General features: G+C 42.4%; 1 protein-coding gene across 6 annotated transcripts in view; it reads left to right on the top strand.

Annotated features, from left to right (window-relative positions):
* Positions 1-828: 828 nt before the first annotated feature.
* fli1 (Fli-1 proto-oncogene, ETS transcription factor) overlaps positions 829-20,555 on the top strand; it is a 31,054-nt gene continuing 11,327 nt past the window's right edge. Inside the window, exons 1-6 of one of the 6 annotated variants that reach the window (XM_041045871.1) lie at positions 829-963; positions 2,686-2,770; positions 12,308-12,519; positions 12,773-12,927; positions 13,959-14,162; positions 20,255-20,323. In XM_041045871.1, coding sequence (XP_040901805.1) covers positions 2,732-2,770; positions 12,308-12,519; positions 12,773-12,927; positions 13,959-14,162; positions 20,255-20,323 — 679 coding nt within the window. In that variant the 5' untranslated portion in view covers positions 829-963; positions 2,686-2,731. The other 5 variants (XM_041045872.1, XM_041045878.1, XM_041045877.1 and 2 more) reach the window with 5 other exon arrangements.

A 20,555-nucleotide genomic window follows, 5' to 3' on the forward strand; every position in this document is an offset into this window, starting at 1 on the left:
AGTGGGGTCAACTGAGCAGGAAAAGACAAACCCGCTGCAGAGGAACTCGTGTTGCTGTTGTATTCCTACGGGAACTGTCACCATGAGGACAGACAGGAACATGAATGAGTATCTGCAAAGAAACTCCAGGATAGATGCTGCTGGTGACTGACTGTTAAAATAAATTACACACACACGCATATACATATTTTTAAAGAAGAACTTATATATTTGGGTTCATTGATCCTCAGCCTAAATGAAGGGAATGATACTTAGCAGAGCAAACGTGTAAAAATCGAAAACTCTATTTTCCCAGAAATGTTCCAAATCCTTTGATCCTTTTGTTATTAGTTTGTTAAAAATGTGTCAGATAAAATCATTTCTGCAGTTATAATTGGGCCTAAATCCACCCACGAACACACTTTGTCCACCACTTAATTTGCGGAAGGAAGGTTTACAGGTAGAGAGCATATATTCGCAGTTTCTTGGAAGAAAAATATTGTTTTTGCAGTGGTGCTTTTTTGTGGTGCTTTTGAAGTCCTGTGACTGTTCACACAGCAGGTTACCTGCACCACTGCTGCTCGGATTTAACGTGCAAATGAATAGCTAACAACAAACAAAACCAGCTCAAAAGCAGCTTTTACATTTTTATTTTTATCGACACTTTTCTCCTGCATGAAGACTTTGTAAAGCAGATTTATGACGCTGCTTCTCTCTCTGCTTTCCCCTTATTTCATGGTTCAGTGGCCTCACTCTGCAGGCAAGGGGAGGTTTTCTCTCGCTGCTCATTGGTCGCGGCTTTCCCATCTCAGTAACAGTTCCATTCATACACCCGGCGCTCCTTTTCAGCCCCCTTTCAAAAAATAACTCACTGTCATCATCATTTGGGGAAAACGGCTTTGCCTGAACGGGACTAATTATTTAAAATTGGAGGAGGAGTGATTCCAATCGAACGAGATCAAACGACCGACAGAATTACGACAGGTGAGTAAGGAGAATAACAAGACCAATATATGCATTTGCTAAAGTCCTGCAAACTCTGCAGCGTAGGTATGCATGCAGGAGGACAATATATCATTTCCACTTGTTTCGTTTTATTTATTATTATTTATGTGCGGTCACATTGTTAGAAATCAGTAGGTTGCACCTCAGTTGATCAAAAAAAAAAAAGTGTGGGCTTTTCGGAATAACTGCGACAGTGAAGTGAAACTGCAGCCTCCATCTCAATCTCCATGTAAACGTTTGGGTCTTGTTGCGTCAGACTTGTTATTCAGAGTTTTACCTTACTGGAAGTCTGAGTTAAACCTGAGTTTTGCAATCGAAAAATAACACTCGACTTTTGTCGGCTCACTTCGCTGCACCCTCACTTCAGGGGAGTGTGTAGGTAAGAGAAACAATGGAATGCGTATTAGCTGAAAATCAGTTGGCTCTCGTTTATGATGGATAACAGCAAGGTAAGATGCTTAAAATGTAACACTAGAGGGGTCCCGGCCCACGGGGCTGTCTCGGAGGAAGGTTCACGCCGTTATTCACCAGTCCTCCTTCTGCCTAATTGGCTGCAGATGCGGTATCCTATGCTCTTTTTACCGCGTAGAAATTGGATGCATTTGGGAAACTTTATGAGGCGAGCCCTGAGAAAAAAAAAAGGGTCCCCTACAAGTATTTAAACCGTGCCACGTTCATGTATAACCCCCTACTTGGCTAATATCAAGGGGCAGGAATTCAATGAGAGAGAGAGGGGAAAAAAAACTTAGGCAGAAACGTGAAATTGAGCAGTAAAAAAAGAGAAATTGTGGTGATATTAAACCCCTGATCGCGCGTAGGAAGGTATAAGTCTCTCTCTGTTTTTTTCCCCCTTAATTCTTCTGTTTCTCTTTTGTTGGATTTCCCTGTCAGGTGTTGGCTTGAGATCACAGGGGTCTGTGATCTGCATCCACCACTAATTATGCTAAAATGCACAGTCGGAAAAAGGTTCATGATTGTATATTTATAATCCTGACAGGTCAGAGCTTGCATGCTACTGAACAGGAGAAAGATGTCCCATAGGCCTTGTTAAAATATGTTGAACTTTAATGGCGCGTCCTGAATGCCATTATTGAGGTCTATATACGTTAATTTGCTTTATCACACAGTCTATATAACAGCCATTTGGGATGGTATATGCCACTACCTTCCTAATAATTGCACAGGGAGGGAAGGGCTAAAGACACCGTCCTCTAAGTGCCCTTTCACCCTAGACTTTGTAAGCTGCACTTATTAAAGCGAAAAGTGTTTCAATATGTGGTAAGCTTTAGGGGAAAACGTGATGGGGGTTGGGATGGGGCCCTTTTCTTCTGCATGCTGCCCAGCTCCTATTGGGCGACTTGGAGTAATTCATTCATGTTACCGAGTAGGTTAGTGGTGTAATTTTCATGTGTTGGTGTTGTTAATGTACAGACAGCTGTAATTAAAACCTACCCGTATCTAATACCACTAACCGCAGCTGAAAGAAGAAGTTTCTACGAATGAATCAAGGCATTATGTCCGCACTTGCATATACAAGGAGCCATTAAGCAAAGCTGACTCTCTCTTTATTTTGGTGGAAGTGGTAACCCATGTGTGCCCTAGGTGGAAGTTCACAAAAAGAACGAATAATAATAACAAGAAGAAGAAGGCGGATGATGTTGTTAAGTTATGATTGATTCTCCGTGTTTTCCTTTTTCTCAGGGCCCGCTGGACACTGTGCACCCTTGGGCCTGTCTGTCAAGTAGACATGTTTCAAACTGTCCCTGACACGTCGTCTTACGTCAAGGTAAGACACCACCGTCTCTTCGATCAGGTAATGTTGGAGGGACAAAGTGGGGGTCCTTTCATTTCTTATGACTCAGCCTGAAGAAATACACACCTTCCCTGATATGATCCTAAAGTATTTTCAGTCAGTAAACCACAGATGATCTTCAGGTATTTGCATTAGAAACAACGTAGAATTAAGCGTTTTATATTGATGGAACAAAATAGTCTGGTTAAAATTATTCTTGCAACATAAAATTATAAGTTTTACACCTGTTTCTTTGACCAGATGCACACATGTTAGGCTTATTGCATTTGACTGGCACCTTGTTATTTTTCCCTCTAGCTGAAAATGCTTACATGTTGACACTGCAATCACTGCTGAAATGTGGCTCTGTTGTGGTCTCTCTGAAATGCCAATATCGATTTGAGTTTTTTTTTTTTTTTTTTGCCCTCAGTTCAAAAACTGATGCTGTTATGGCTCATTATCATGCTTGACGTCAAGACCCCCCCCCCCCCCCCCCCTCTCTCTCTCTCTCTCTCCCTCTCTCTCGTCCAGAGAATGTAAATAAAGCAAACAGCGCACATCTGGTTTTCACATAAAAACTGAATCGCGCCACATATGGCGCAGCGTGAATACCTGCAACTGCTACTTATCTGAGACACTCCACCCATATTTCTTTTTTTTTTTTTTATATATATATATATAAAGCCGTATGTGACCGTGTAAGGCCCACATGATGTCAGGTTCAACGTGCACTTTGCTCGCAGTTTCTATCTGTGAATTTGGGTGGTTGCTCACATCCATCATAATAATCCACCGAGGGTGACTGCTCTGATTGTTCCTCATTAAAATGAACCATTATGCACCGGCGAGCTATGGTAATATCTCCATAATCAAGGTATTTTTCCAAGGGCGACTTGTTAATGTTTTGAAGACTTATTCCCCCTTTGAATAAGGGCTCTTTCATCCAGGCACAGCGTTTGTGCCACTGCAGAGAGCCTCGGCGTTTAGGACTCAGAACAATTCCTGATTTGTTGTGAGGGAGTTGAATGGCGAGGAATGTTTGAGGAGAAAATATGCTTTTAAATGAGTCTCTCTGCTCCCTAAAAAAAAAAAAAGACAGGAGGCCAACGAAGGAGAGAGAGGTTAGGCGGACCTGAGCAGGAAGGCAAGTTAACTTTCAATTTTACAGTGCTCGCATCTCATAGCTTCTTTGATTTGCTGTGGAAATGCAGCCTAGATTTTTTTCCCTGTTTGTTCTGATTCCAATAATGTCGTGTATATATTGTTTTTATTCTTCCCGGATTCAGGGTTAGCGTGTATTTTTTGCGTGCAAGTGCTGCACTCACTCACTCACATTCAGGGAGATATTGGTCAGAATGTGGCACGCCTCAATACAAAATTTAAAAGAAATATCCCTCGTTCAAGCGAATCCACGGCCCAGCATTTGGTTTTGTTTGGTTAAGACCAGGCGAGACTGGAACTCTCCAATAAAAATAAATCTCAAATTAATTATGGCCTAGAGCGAGGGGCCAGACAGTTCGTGCTTATGTGTGCTGCAGACTCCACTTTTTGCCCTTAGTATTTTGACTCGGGCTGTCTTTTAGCCCGAGAGAAGGAATGATCTGAATACAAGTCTGCAGTCTAATAAACAGCAACTTCAGCAGGCTCACTTGGACCGGGGGACTATTTCTTGGTTGGAATAACACTCCGCTATAACAGTTTCTCACAACACTAAGAAGTAAATATATAATTTCCTACTCTAGGAATGATCCAAATGAGGTTCCCATGTGAGAGTGACCAATTGATGTTAAAAAAAAAAAACATCACAGTGATAGACTACACTGTAAATATATGAAGTTTTAAATATGTGGTTTAATTAATAATTCAATGATAAAACAAAGAGAAAAAGATAATTTGCTTGGGTCAAATCCACAGGCAAATATACTTGTTTTGAGAAATTGGAATTTTTTTTAGAAACAAATGCCAGTACCTTGGCATGAAGCAGAGCTTACTGAGCAAAGTGTCAAAGGAAATGAGCTGTTTTAAATAAACTTGTTTGAATTCATCTTTCTCCTTTATATCTCAGTTCTGACAATAAAAGCTTTTAATGCTCACTATTTTCTCATGTAAGACATTAAACTCCATGCTCGAAATCTTAGTAGATCTTCATATAAGCTAAAGAAGAAAGGATGGCCCTAACAATTGAAAGGCTGCTGAACATAAACTCACCATAGTGTCCGCCCACCTCTGGCTTGTTGCCCCAGCGGAGAGACAGAGGAGCTACTGGCTCGTGGTGTAAGGAAGAAATGTCTGGCTGTCTAGTTCCAGCATCAAGCCAGATGTTCTGTGGTTCACTGTGTAAACCAACTTGCATCTGTTTATTGGCCTTCCAAAATGTTTGTTACCACTGTATTCATTATGGTCTTGGTAGGTCCTGGACCCCCAGTCTTCCTAATCAGTTTTATGGCTGGGATGGCAAGTATTTGAATACAGAGAGGGAGTAATGTTGCCTGACGGTTCAGTGTCATTTGAAAAGAATCCTGTTAATTTGCAGCTGTACTCAGCACTTTATTTCAGCTATTTGCACAACATAAACTAATATTGGCCTCTACAATGGAGTGGAGTGTAAACTTAACTTTTTAAAATTTATTTTATTAATGCTATCTGATGACATGAGTCCAAAGAAGCACACCACAATATCATCCTGGCAGGATGGGGTATTTTAAGATATATGTTTGTATTAGAGTCCATAAAGTCCTGTATCACCAACTTAAGGGCGCAGCTCTTTAATGTGTCACTTTATCAATGGTCTGCCAACAATAAAATAACTATATGAAAACCACAAAGACAGGAATGTGTGGAAGAAAAAAAACGAAACCAAACCAGTCACTGAAGAGTTAAACAAGGTGTCTCCCTTAATTACACGAGCCTGAACTGGCCTCAGGCAGGAGAAGCCTTGACCCTTAGCAGGATCCAGATGTGGTGGTCCCAAGGGTGGGGGCCCAGAGCCCCACCAGACCCCCAAGTCGAAAGCAGACAGGCCGGCCCTGCTGTCAGTCGTCGCGGCGGCGTAGTCTCTGTTTGGCCACTCTGAGGCCGCTTCCCAACACTGCAGAACCTCAACACTGCAAAAAATATTCATCATCATTTCAGATAAATCGTATTATCTTGTTAAACATAAAAAAAAAAAACAAAAAAAAAAAAAAACAAGCACCGTGGTCAGATACATTCACTTTTGTCCAAAGTAAAATCCTAAGAACTTTTTTTTTTCACTATCTAATGCGGTTTTCTTGATACTGAATGATCAGAATTTTCCAGCCTACTTTAGTTTGTTGAAAATCTTTTAAACAATTAAAATAGTACAATCTACAATCTGGGTTAACGTATTTTTTTAAGTCTCTGAATCTGAGTCACCTACATGGTAGATTTATACGTTTCATTTGTCTTCAGTCCGGAAAATGTGGCAATAAATTTGTGAAAATGGACGTTTCTTGCAGTGTTATTGGTCTGGTCGCGTTGAGAACTGGCTCCACGTCTAGCATCTGCACTAAAATTATGCTTGAATTGATGAGGGCAATTTCATCGGGTAGACGACCAGAAAAAAAATACCTATGTGGGGGTGGGGATTAGAGGACTTTTTTTCAGGCTCAGGCGAGTGGAGGGGAAACCATCGAATAAAAATAGCAAAGTCAATATAATGATAACAACAGCAACAATAATAATAATAATATCTTTGTGTCCCTTTTGTTGATGCAGGCTGCATTTCATCCATTTAGTTCTGTGCTGAGCAGCAGACGCACACGTGTAGAGCAGACCCACAGACTATAGTGCGGTTAGGAAACCCTGCTTGGATTTTATTAATGGTGTCTCAGGAAAACTTCACAGAAGCTTCACAGAGAGCTGTAACAAAAAAGACAAGCTTGCAACAGCTCCTGCCATAGGTGTTCAGGTTTCTCTCCTGTTTTGATTTAGAGCTCCATCAGCAGCACGCCTGAGAGAAACATCTGCCCACATTGAAAGATAAACTTTATTCAATGTATCACTTTCACTATGAAATATAGAATAAAACCGAAGATAAGCTGATTTACAGAAGGATGGAGGCACGGCCAGATGCATGTCTGAAGTGTAGGCGTGAACTTAAAAAAGCGCTTTAAAACACGGGATCATATAACTTAGAATGTCCTGTGACATTAAACCTAATTTCAGAAAACCTCAGGCAAATGTGTGCAGAAATAATTCATAAGTCGGACAAATAGTAAACCCGTCCACGCCATCTGTGACATTACTGGGAAAGCAAAACACACAACACTATTCTACATCAGCAATGGCTGTGCACAACGCAGGAACCATCCTGTAAATATTTCCGAGCAGAAAAACATAACAGCGGAGCGAACACTCAATTGTTTTCCCTGCTTATCTCTCTGGGACAGTATCCTGCTTTTTTGAAGGCTGGGCTTTCGGTGACACACAGCTTCCTTCTCAACCTTCTCAACAGTGGTGACTTCACTTCCCAAATTTAGAGGAAAGAAAAAACTCAATCCGGTAAAAGTGTCTCTTTCTCTCCGCCACATACCGGGGGCTGGAATTAATTCAGGAGCGTGTCATGTTTGGGATATTGTCGGGGTCCGCTGAAAATTGCGCAAAATGGACGGAACTATTAAGGTAAGGGTGGAGAACGGGGTGTATGAGTTTGTGGGAGACTGCTTTTTCGGAGTTGCGCCTCCTTTTTTTAAGCAATGGGTTGAAATGCCCCTCTGTGTCGGTCTGTGAGCTGGGACCTCCAATCTGACGACGATGAGCGGCTTTTTTCTCTCGGTCTGAAAGCGGTAACCAGATTTCCTTCTTTCTCTTCTTTCTTTGAAAGTATCCCTTGTGCTTTTTCACTAAGCCGCCTTATTGTGAGGATACGCTACGTGTGTGGATTTAAGGCTAAATCAGAATCACGCTTTGGATTTTGGGGACCAAGCGCACAATTACGCACGTCTGGAAAGGCACAAAGGAGTGGCTATTTGTTTCCGACAACGCGCTGCAGACTGTAATTTCATATAGGTATAAGTAATCCACGAGTTCAGCGATTTGGTTTTGTCTGGGAAGCGCGGATTGAGCAATAGCCATGACTGAACGTACGGCTGGATACGATGTGTCGAGCTGCGCAACAGCGGTGTGGCACATCGCCCGGCTCGGTCCGAAGATCCTGTCGTGGGTCAAAAAATCGTAATGGTTTGGTATTTTAAAAAGAGATAATCGTTCTCTCGTTGTCGTTTTTGATTAATGTAAGTGCTTTCCCACCGTTGTCGGACAGAGTTTTGTCAAAGTGTCAGGAACGCTGTCCTTTGGTAACTTCATGCGGTAACTGCACAGTTTGCAACACTTTAAACCACAGGGCTTCACAATGATACCTTGGCTTGCTCCTTATATAGTTACACAACTATTTTGAAATGGCATGTTGGTAGTCAAGAGCGCTGGTCTACATTAACATTGGCTACTGGCCCCCGACAGTCAAATTCCAGATGTATTATGGCTGCAGCCACCAGATGTTGAATGGCAAGTCCCCTATTAGTTCACCCTGCCATGCGTTCAGTCTCAGTCTGTGTCCTCCGGTTACAAGTGGCTGAGAAGAATGCAGCATCTGCATTTACTCTTATTGTTGTCGAAAAGTGATGGGACTTGTTTTCTTTTGGAAATTTAAAGTAGCGGGTTTGTGGCGTCTGGGTGTGGTGTGAGTTTTGGAGGAGTGTAAACGTTGGCCAGACAAAAATGCCAGGCTGCATATAGTCACTTAAATCCCGTCATTCCCCGCTCACGGCGCTGTTAGTGTTTTTGTTATGTACTGGGGGGGACGAATGTCATACAGTCAGTGGACATGAACGTCTCAGCCTGGATGCCTGAAACAAAGCAAGACGTTGTGTGTGAATTAATGCAATCATAATTGGATCCTTGGGTTTAAATGACTGGCTGCTAGTTGCATTCATGCTCGCTAAAAGAAAGGAAGGGCTCTCTAGCCATGAGAGCTTCCCGTTCTACACAATCTTTTCCTGACAGGTTTCCTCTTCCTCCTTAAACAAAAGACAGGAATGCCCCCCTCCCCGGGTGGCTCTTGTGAGATGGTTGTGTGTGAACGCCAAACAGACACACGTGCAGTCTGGATGTGGAGCTAATGCATATATATCCAATCTGCTCCAGACGCGTCGTGACGCACTTGTGGAGATGGACTTGGCTGATGTAAACAGAACAGAGGTGGCTCCCAGCAGGTGTCACACTCACACAATACTTATAACTGGGCTCGCAGCTTCACAGCTGAGCAATGATTCATTTGATGTTTTTTTTTTTCTTTCCCCTTTGTCTGTAGCACTGTAGAAAGATGTTTGGCAAAACTAGAACTGAGATATGATTTATGTTTTCAGAAGAAAAAAAAAAGGTTTTCAAAGACTAAATGTTTTAATTTCTATTTTTCTTTTATGATTATGATTATAGATTTTAGGTGTGGACTTCAGGAGAGGTTCATCTGTGCTGCTTAAAAGTGCTTAAAAGTGACACATAACCATTAGAAATATATCTGTGGACATTGTGAGACAGAACAAAAAAAAAAAAAAAAGAAGAAGAAGAGTAACTGCCTGTAGCGCTCACTGTCAGTATGTGTGTGTTCATCACAGATACTGGAAGGAAAACAGAGAAAATTGGCACTGCTCTGTCATCCTTTCAGCCTCTCTTTATGCGTGTGGTATGCTCCTATTTAAAAAAAAAAAAAAAAAACCCTCTGCAATCTTGATAGGCACACACCACTTGCCAATCATGGTTTCAATTGTGGAGTCTGATATGTCACTGTAAATATAACGTGCAACAGTCTTAATATTCACTAAGGCCTTATCGGGCTGTAGTGAGACATTCCCTCACTCTTCCACACCTTATCATCCACAGACTAGCTGCTGTGCTCTGCTCAGATAGTGGGTCTTGCTGCCAGTGTTTTCAGACTATGATGGATCCACTGATGAAATCACTGGAAAATCTAATTCTGGCGAGATGGTTAAATGCTTCTGGAGAGGTTCAGCTTTTTTATCCACCCATTAACCTGAAGAGCAGTATTTTATGAAGTCCCTAGAGTTTCTATTTGTTATGTGGCATAGGCCTATACGTGAATAAAGATTAAATATGGTAAATATAGAGATTTCTCTCAATTTCTTTCAATGAGGAGTTTGACCTGTCTGTTCACTTCATCATATTGTTAAGCCAGAATATAGGTCGAGGGTGTTTTAGTCCAGGTTGTTCACAAAAGACGATTAAAAACTTAGCTATCACACTTTGTGAATCTTTGTATCCACTACTTTGTGGCCATAATACGCCTGTGGCATTACGACAGATGGCACTATAGTGCAAATATAAACATGAACATTTTGCCACTGCAAAGGTCCTCATAACTTAAGATAAATTATACAGAGCAAAGGCTTCACCTGTCACTTTCTTTTATTAGATCAGCTTTGATGTAAAGTCTGTGATAGTTTATTTAAAATTATTATACGTGCAGCAGTTAGAAAAGTTCAGATTTTGATGGTAAGATGGTAAGTACATGGTGTTAGATCAAGTATCTGTGATCAAAAACAAAGAATGAAACACCATAATTTGTGATTTAGTCTTGTTGACGTTCCTTGTCTGGGAACTCAGATTTTTATACATCATTTCTTTTCTTACATGAGCTCAAAGTAAAAACATAGACATTTTGTTTGTGTTGATAACAGCAGCTATAACTGTATAAAAGACATCCAGGTTGTAGTTAAAGGAAATTTTACTGTCGCATTTTTCAACTCGCTCACAACAGAGTTGACAAGACAGCATCCCTGCCATTTATAGTCCCTCTAGTGTTTGCATATACCACTTACATGTCATAGTCATTCTCTGTGTCTACCAGTGCAAACGTTTGCTCCAAAAAGAGACATTTATCATTCAAATAGGCATAAGTGAAGACTTTCTACTCGCATGAAATGTCTTAGAAAGGAATGGCACTGAAGTTATGTGAGATCAGGAGGATTTCACTTTCATAAAAGTAACATTTTAGAGAATGCAAACGACATGTTGGAAATATTGATCAATGAATATCAAGTAGCATTTTCCCCCTGAAGCAGATATGTGGCATTTTGGAACGAAATAATTCAGTCCTCTGGGATTAGACACGTCTCGGTCTAAGCTGTGCCATCAGATCCTATCAGATCCAGATGTGCATCAGACCTGAGCCTAATCCTCAGCTGAGGCATATGTCTGTAATGATTTCACTTGATATTCTGACTTATTGTTTATTTCTAGTTGTCTCTTTTATTGTTTTTAACAATGATAGATGGAGCATTAATAACAAAGACTGACTCATCAAGTAGCAGTTAAGCAGCTTCTACATTCTGTGCCAGCTAATAGTTATTGCCTGGCACAGGTCTGAGATGGTGACATTACCCGACTCTGTTCACTGTCAAACACTAAGTAGTGACATCTGCAAGTTAAAATGTAACCCATCAAGTACATAATCCATGCTTTACCTCCGAGACATTACGAGAGGAGCACGTTGAAACCACGTAACATCTTGGCCAGCCCTGAGTTTCTGCGCTTGTTTTCTTTAATAAACTTACATTGCTCCAGCTGAGCCACAGCAGAGGGGTCAGTGTAGCCATGACCCCCCCTGCTTCTGTTGAGTCTTCAGTTGTGGAGGGAAGCCCAAGGCCCAGACACGACAGACACATCAGGGCCTGACTGGGGATTTTTGGGTCCAGTGAAGTTAACACAAACCGATAATGGGAGAGTAGAAAATGATTACACAGTTACAAATCCGGGAAGTTTGTTTGGGATAATTTTTTAACCTCAGCATACACAGTAAACGTGAGATTCCTAATTTAAAAAACAAATGTTTGTAAACCAGTACGTTGGATGCGCCCAATCTTACAACTCTGTCTTACTCCACTGTGGGCATGATTGAAGTCATCCTAACATCAACAGGAAACTACAGTTGCTACATGGGCTGTATACACAAACTACTTAGGATGCCAGACTGTGATATGACCCCTAACTGCACATAATTGCTGTAAACATAAATACACAAGAGATTGAAAAATGATCATCACAAGTTTCTGGGTAGTGTCAAATGAGAGACTGATGTTGTATCTGCTCATGACTTTGAGTGTATTCCAATCATGTTTATTGCATGACTGTGTCCTCCCACTCTTAAAGGAATAGTTGGACATTTTGGGGAATTATAAGATAGATGCCACTCTGATATCTGTTCGTAATCACAAAGCTATAGTCCATGTAGACAGTTAGCTTAGCACAAAGAAGGCAAGGGGAGACAGCAAGCCTGGTTCCCTATAAAGCTGAAATAAACCACTAACAAGCATCATTAAAGCTCTTTAATTAACACATGAAATGTCATATTTCGTCTAACTCTCAGCGAGAGAGCGAAGAAGAATATTTCTTCGCTTTCTGAAACAATTACTTTAACATCTATATAGGACTAGGAATGGCTTTATCTGACCTGTTTGAACCTGTTTGATACCAACCATTTGCTCTTTCCACCTATAGGAGGCGCTATCAGTGGTGAGTGAAGACCAGTCCTTATTTGAGCCTCCATACGCTGCTGCTGCCCCTCTCCCCAAGACAGACATGACTGCATCTGGCACACAGGACTACGGCCAGACCCACAAAATCAACCCCTTACCCCCACAGCAGGAGTGGATCAACCAGCCAGTGCGGGTCAACGTCAAGAGAGAATATGAGCACATGAATGGATCCAGGTATGGCATGACAACCACTTCCTGCGTCTTACATTCTTCAATGTTCCGTAAAATATTAGGTGGTTTTCTTTTTTTAAAGCCATTTCTTTACCACAACTAACTTTCTTTTTTTTCCTCTAATCTTGAACATATTTGGCCCCTGTAAGTTAAATATCACATGCCAAAGTCAATGACTGCAAAAGAAAACAAGAAACACCCAATTTATCTCCTGATAATATTTTTACAACTTACTTGTATGTGTGTATTTATGTAGCAGGGAGTCTCCGGTGGACTGCAGTGTGGGTAAATGCAATAAGCTGGTGGGGGGTAACGACACATCTCAGATGAACTATGGAAACTACATGGATGAGAAGAACGCCCCTCCCCCCAATATGACCACCAATGAGCGTAGAGTCATTGTACCTGCAGGTAAGAGCAGCTGTGTGAAGGAGTGAATCTGTATATCCACTGCATATTTATAAAGGTGCAAATTGTTCTAAGTGTTTTTCTTGTGCTGCAGACAGAATCACTCCTCTCTTTTGGCATCATTTTGCCAATGCTGTAAACGCTTTATGAGTTCCATTTTTACTCAACCCTAACCCTCATGGTGTAAAGCATTGTTCCAGTGTTTTACGTCACCCGTGGGAGCACGGCTGAGTGCGTGCAGGTAGACATGTCAGTCTGTCTGCCAGACCTATATATTTCTTCGCTGGTTTCACAAATTTGATCTTTCACTACGTGAAAGAAAACAGTTCAGTGAGTAACAAGTGCAGTGTCAGGGCTAAAGCATTCAGAAAAATAATTTTAATGCGTAAGTTGATTATGTTGTCACACATACGCCAGAGAACCAGAGAGAATGACTGTATTTTCCCCCCAAAATAAATGAGCACATGTAATTCATTTAATTAAAATCAAATGGAGGCTTGGTAAAAGTTCCATTATAAAGGCTATTCAAGTATTTGTGCTAAACTGATGCAAAAGGCCACTCGTTTATTAACCTAATCAGATCTCCACATGGAGGCAACTCCTTAACCATAAGTGTTAAGTCTGGGGTTTGGTTTTCCAGATTGGTTGTGCAGTATATCAGACTTGGGTGAAGTAATACTTGCAAATACTTTGTTTTGTTTGTTTAAGCTTACTTTGTTAAAATATACTACAAAGTTTGATCACAGGAAGGGATTTCAGACTGAGTACTACTTTGTGAAAGATGATTTACCTGAAACCTAACATGAGTCATCCCACACAAGCAAACCAGATTCATATGGTTAAAATAGGACAAAGAATATTTACAACTAGCTAAACAAGGTCTGCTACTGATACAAGATTCTGCTTCCAATTTGTTCATTTCCCCTCCTCCTTTTACCTTAGTGAGTTATGAGAATTTCCCAGCTCTGTCTTCCCTGCTGTCTGTCCACAACCAATCATTTCGCAGTCAATACAGCTCTACTGTCTTCCTGCAGACCCGTCGTTGTGGTCCCAAGACCATGTGCGCCAGTGGCTAGAGTGGGCCATCAAGGAGTACGGCCTGTTAGAAATCGACACGGCCATGTTTCAGAACACAGACGGCAAAGAGCTCTGCAAGATGAGCAAGGACGACTTCCTCCGGCTCACCACCATGTACAATGCTGAAGTGCTTCTCTCTCATCTCAATTACCTCAGGGAAAGTAAGTACACTTTACGCAAATTTAGTGTAAGAATAAACAAGGGGGCAAATTAAGAGGAACACCGTCTGATAATCAATCAAAGGCCCACTGGAACAAATAGTGGACTCCAACAAAAATGTTGGACAATTTATTAATACAAAATAAAACAAAAAAATTAAGATGTTCAGAAAACTGAGCTGAACTGAATTACTACTTAATCATTTGACTACAAAAGGATAGTAATGGTGATGCACTGTGTTCTTTGTATTCCATGCTGTGCAAGCTATTTGTGCCTAAGTCTGTTCTGGCGTCCATCTTTGCCAAAGTATAGTTAAAGTCAAAATCAACTTTCACTCAAAACACAAGCCTCTTTTCATATATTTTTTTCTACTTCTGGCTGAGAAGAGAGAGTGAAAAAAACCAAACCCAGGCAAACAACATGACATTTTTTTTTGTCACCGCACTATATTCATATTCCCATCAATAAACAATGAAATTGCTTTTACTGGAAACTCATTTCTCTGTAATGTCTACCTAGTATTAAGCTGAGCTGTGGAAACCAAGAGGGTTTCTTTCCCCTCTCAAGATAACCATCAACTGCATCCCCCACTACACTTTGCAGTGCCTTATTCCACATGGTCCACAGAAAGATGAAGCCCAGGTGCATTGCCTCAGGAATCACGCTAGGCCTGTGTGTTCAGCACAGCAAAGAAAGTTGATCTGCAATTTGCAACGGAGGCAACTAAATTTGAGCCTCTTACCTTTGAAGAGTTCCTCGGTGCAATCCTACTTCATATGTTTCGGCGGGCAAACGAAGCCAATTTTCTGAGGCAGTATGCAAATTGCATTTTGATACAAGATGTAACATCTGGTGTGGGTATTGGTTTGAATACACAGCAATGTCTAGTTCAGACAAAAGCTTTGTCCGCTGTTTGCTATAAAAATAAGCAGATCGTGAGGAATGCGATTGGTGGACATGCAGAGAACAGTCTGTCCCCATCTTCTTCGAATTCTTTGCATTGTGCACTTTAAGATTGTGAGAGCTGCTTCTGCTGCGGCTGCAGAATATCATGACACCACGTTGGGTGGAGTGACTGATGGCTCAACTATATTTAACATTACTCCCAAAAAATTGTGATGGGCCTCAGCGTGATGTAATGGGAACTGTATTTTGTGGGTGTCAACAGTTTTCTCTGTGCACAGCGTCTGGGCAGAGAGAGGTGCTTGTCATGAGTATAACAGCCTCATTGTGTAGCACTGCAGCGGGTGGATCTGTCTGACCGCCACTGGGCACACTCCGCAGAGCAGTTTTCATCATGGTCACTGGCTGCGGGACTTAGCCACGGCTTAGGCGTGCTGCGCCGCGACTCTGCCCATTGCTGTCCTTTTTTTGATTTAGACCTTGTGTGTTTTGGAGACAGAAGAGATGTCTTGGGAATCCTCTCCACTTGCCAGTTAAAATTGCTTTGGATCTGTTCCCGACAATCAAAAAGATGAATGCTCCCGTCCCGTGCCTGGACTGACTGACCTGTTTTGGGGCAGCTCTCTGTAAAGCGAGCAGTGTGTATTATTGACACTGGGAGCCTCAGGGCAAAAGGAACCATGTTAGTAAATGAACATCTGAGGAAGACTCAGAAGAAGGAGGAGGAGGAGAAGGAGGTGGAGGGTTGAGGCTTCATGCAGACCCTGCAGTGCTGATGATTTGGAAACCAAAGCCGTTCTCTCTTCTCCCCCCGCAGCACAAACAAACACAATCATAGACGAGGAGTAACCCCGTCCAGAAAATAGACCTCTGGCTTCACTCACGAGACCTGGAGCTGGGCCGAGCTTCCAGAATACAGAAAAAGTGAAAGGGAGGGGAGAGGCTGAGCTTAGCTCTGGAAGTATTAGTGATCACAGGTCATGTGATGTCTTCCTCCAACCCCATTCACCACTCTTTACTATATTACCTCCCATCCTCTTCCAAAAGACTAATGGTCCAAGGGGGTACTGCAATCATTTCATACACATCTGTGTGCATCGTGTATGTTTGGTTCTGGTTATTGAACCTCTGATTAACATTCCTCAGAGTCATTAAGCCCTGTATGTACACTCGGCACGGGGCAGGAACATGCTTCCCCGCCCTACAGCCATACCATAACAAAACATTCCTGCCACGTCATGCCCAGGAATACTGTTCAGACACCCAGACTGGTGCAACCATGGGCACAATCTGAACATCTGTCTGGCTGCCCAGCTGTTTGCAGTAACAAGGGTAGTTGCCTATGCATTATTCCGGCCTCATTGTTGGTCACTTATCCAGATTTTTATAAGTGATGGCCGCCCGCACCCCAATGTGCTTTCAATTTTGGGTGCAATTTGAGAATTTGTTCAAATTAGTCTGTCAGGGAGGGACCGCGGACTGTTTGCTTTATCGCACCCATGTAGGTCGGTTTGATACCACATGTGCTGGAAACGGAGCAGAGCAAAAAACCTCAGACAGCGAGAGACTGTATCCTCACAGAGATGCAAGAGGAGAGGGGGGAAAAAGACAGAAACGAGAGGAAGAAGTGAGGAGGGGAAAGTAACAAGACAGAGAACTGAGACCAAATCTGCTGTAGATCTAAAGAAACATAATGGCAGAAATTGGATATCTTTCACAGATAGCTTTTACAGTAGTTATTTGAGGACAAGGGCAGGAGGGTGTGAGCGGGAGAAACAGTTATAGAACGTGAGTGTGAGAAAAAAAAAGTTGGGGGGGGTGAACTATTTTTTAGAAGTGTGTGGAAACGGTCCGAGGTGGTCATGATTGAGTGCCTTTGGAGAATAGCAATAGTTCTGTTTCCCAGCTGTCGCCATTGCTTGTGTGTCTGGATGGATTTACAGTGAGGGAGTCAAGACAGAGAGTGAGAGAGAGAGAGAGAGAGAAAGAGAGAGCGATAAGTCTGGGCTTCTGCAGTGCTGCTGCTTGCTCCAGAGTGGGGGACATTCTCGAGCCCTCAATAGTTTATACAGACCATAAACATCTGGGCTCGAAGGCTGAGTAGGGAAAAAGGAGGTCTGGAGAGCTCTCTCGCTCTTTCTCTCACTCACTTTCTCTCTCTCTCTTTCTTCTTTCTCCTCTCACAACATTTTTATTGAGCTCCCCTTGCATTAGTTCTTTCAATTGGCAGATTATCACTGGTGCAGAGGGGCTCAACGGCCTGGCTCTGCGCCCTTTACTGTTAGCTGTCTGCTGTTAGCCACCATTACAGAGCGGTCTGTGGCTGCTCACTTGACTGCTGGGGTTCAGACACTGAGCTCTAAAGGAATTCATGTTCATATCACATTAGCATAAGTGGAGGTGGATAATAAGCAGTTGCTATTCATGTAAACTGAGATGAGCTTGGCTGTTATTGAAGTTAGCTGCTTAGAGGTACATGATAATTGTATTTACAACCCAGTTGCCGGTTAAAAATGTTGATATTGGGCTATTGCACAAAACCTTGATCTGTATTTCTGCAATACCTGTGCATTGCAGCTACATGGTTAAGTTAGGGGAAGATTAAGGCAACAAATTAATGGTTATGGTTTGGCCAGTATTTTCAAAATAAAACAACAAAAGTGGCTGAACGGTGACTGAAATCCCTGATTCACAGCCTTCCAATCTGAATTTTTCAAGCCCATTTCATTCAGTGATCAGTCAGGTGTGGGGAGATGGGAAAGCAAACACCAATCTATATGCCACTGACACTTTTGCCTTCTGACATGTCTGATAAGTGTCACGACACGTGGAGTAATGTTATGAACAATGAACTAACAAACCAGCTTTACCGTGAGTAACAATTAAATTAAGTGGTTATTTTATGCCTGAGAAATTAGTACATTGATGTAATTACTTTAAAAATCATTAGCATGTAATGAATAATTTACACTGCTGACAAACAATGTCATATTGATGGTAGGGAAGTCAGCTGAGAAAACGCTCACACGGGTCGTTTTGGAAGGCAGCGACTAATATTTTGTGGTTTGGAGGAGTCCTTGGAAATTTTGCATGTGCACTATGTGACGCTGGCATTAAGACAGGCAGTGGGGCTAGTCGGTGCAGATTTATCCTATAAAGCTAAAAGGATGACTTACTGTTGGCTGGAGACCACTCAGCCCTCATTGAGGTGGCACGATGCCCAAAACTGGGGTGACTGGGACCCTCAGTTTGTTGACAAAGCCCAGACCACATGTTTGAGGCAATGGTATCATATAACTCTACAGAATAAACAGCAGGGGCCCCGATGGAGGTCCATCACAATGCTGAGCAAGCCCTGAAAGATCTCGGTCAATATTATGGGTGTGCCAAAGTTGAGGACAGGGCCTTTTGAAAGAGCCATCAGTCATAGGAAGGACAGAAAAGAAAATTGTTTGTGGATGTTATGTAATCTAACAGACTCTGAGCAGATGTGAAGGGAGAGGGAAAAAGAGAGAGTGAGGGTCTTAGAGACTGAACACTGGCCAGTCCTCCCACTGTGCTGTCAGATTACCAGGACATGTTTGTTTTCTGAGGGAGGAAGAGGCCGTCCAAATAAATAGGCAGTGCAGCTTTGACTCCCTCCACCAAACTGTCAGCTGGATGGCGCATCTCTCCCTCTCTCTTTCTCTCCCTCTCTCTCTCTCTGTCTCCCTCACTCACCCCTACGTTGTGACTCACTCTCTCTCGTACAGCAGTCCTGCATTTCTCTGTGGGATGGTTTGAGGTTTTCTCAGCAATGCTGCCTGTTTGCCTGTCTGGGTCAGCCCACATATGTGGCACACAGTAGGAAAAGGGTTAACAGCCCCTTCCTCCTCCCCTCTCTTCCTCTCCCTCATTTTTCCTGTCAGTCTGTTCATCTTTCTCTTACACTTTCTCCCTCATTCCAAAGATGGTGCTTTGGTGGCTCGCTGGCCCGTGTGCGCTTACACTCTGCGTGTGGAATTATTTTTGTACGGGGAGCTGCATTTGATTGCTGAGCAGGGACCCTGCCTCATACAATGGCTCCCCTGTTCTGAGGCCCCCAGGTTTCTAAACTAGACCCAGAGCCTTGGGGGTGCCGTGGAGTAGGTAGAACTGGGAGGGGTGGGGTGTTGGGAGGTTAGAATACATTTGTGGAGCACCCCACTCTCTCTCCCCCTCCCCGGCCACCCCCTAAAAAAACAGACCCCTAGTCTGCCACCATGGGCCCCTCCACCCCCCGAATCCCTCCGGCAGCACAAAGCGAGTTAGGTAAAAATCCTACACCAAATCTCAAGAAAAGCACATCACAAATTTAATTTTGCTTTGCAGTTTTTTCTTCTTTTTTAAGTTGCTCCATTCACAAAAGGTATCCTCCCTACTCAGCAGCTCCCCGTAGCCATCTTAGTACTAAATCTTAGCACTCCCCATGTAGTAGCTGCTCTTGTGTTTTCTCTGTGCATTTTTGGGTCTGTTTTTCCACTCGCTTATTTATGCCTGGGGGCAGCTAAAATTAAGAGAGCATTTTGGTGCCGCCCAGGGTGCCTGTGTAAGTGGAGGAATGCAGCGCAGAGTTCTGCTCCATAAGATGAAATGAATAGGCAGCCATATGCAGAGTCTTGCCTCCCTGGCTTTATTATTCAGGAGTAGGGCTTGCCGTTAAAATGCTGACAGGCTGCGGGGCTTTCCCTACATTTAAAGGACTGACTGTGTGCTGGATTTGCTTTATTTGGGACTAGATTTATGTCTCATGAGTTATTTTCCTTCTGAGATTACTTTTTTAAGACAAAAGAGGAACACAATTCAAGAAATGAAAGGGGCTCTGTGGTGCTGCTTGACAGTAATTGCGCTGGAACTTTTACTGCCACCTGCTGGCTATTGTTACATCCTTTGAGCTTTTTGTCACCTAAGCTTCAGTGGGGATATGATAAGGTTACCCTGAGTGACAGCGACCAACCAACTGAATCACAAGATTGAATCATCATTTACCAAATACATCATGATTAATACACAAATTCACACCTGTAAATATTCTGTAGGTGATTGCTATTATTGTAAACCAAACACTGATAGAGTCACAATGCTGATGCTGAACTTTATAAGTACAAAAACTGATCATATATATACTGTTTATTATTCTTTTTTTTTCATGCATTATCTCATTTTATTACAGGTAGTTCATCATTATCCTACAATACACCATCTCACACAGACCCATCCCCACGCCTGGCTACCAAAGAGGGTAGGAACACATTTTATTCTCCATTCTCTCTCTATTCTCTCTTTCCGTCTGTACTTTGGGGTTATTTTCTTATTTGTATCGGTGTAACTGTTCTATATCAGAGGAGTGAGGTGAGAAATGAGCAGTCAGAAAATTTTCGTCTGCCCTACAAAAACCATGAAAAGGCTAATTCTGCTTCACAGTACCCACCAGCTTCAGATAAGCAGATTCAAGCAGATACACGCAAAGCACA

This window comes from Toxotes jaculatrix, chromosome 9 (genome assembly GCF_017976425.1).
Source record: "Toxotes jaculatrix isolate fToxJac2 chromosome 9, fToxJac2.pri, whole genome shotgun sequence".
NCBI classification, from domain to species: domain Eukaryota; kingdom Metazoa; phylum Chordata; class Actinopteri; family Toxotidae; genus Toxotes; species Toxotes jaculatrix.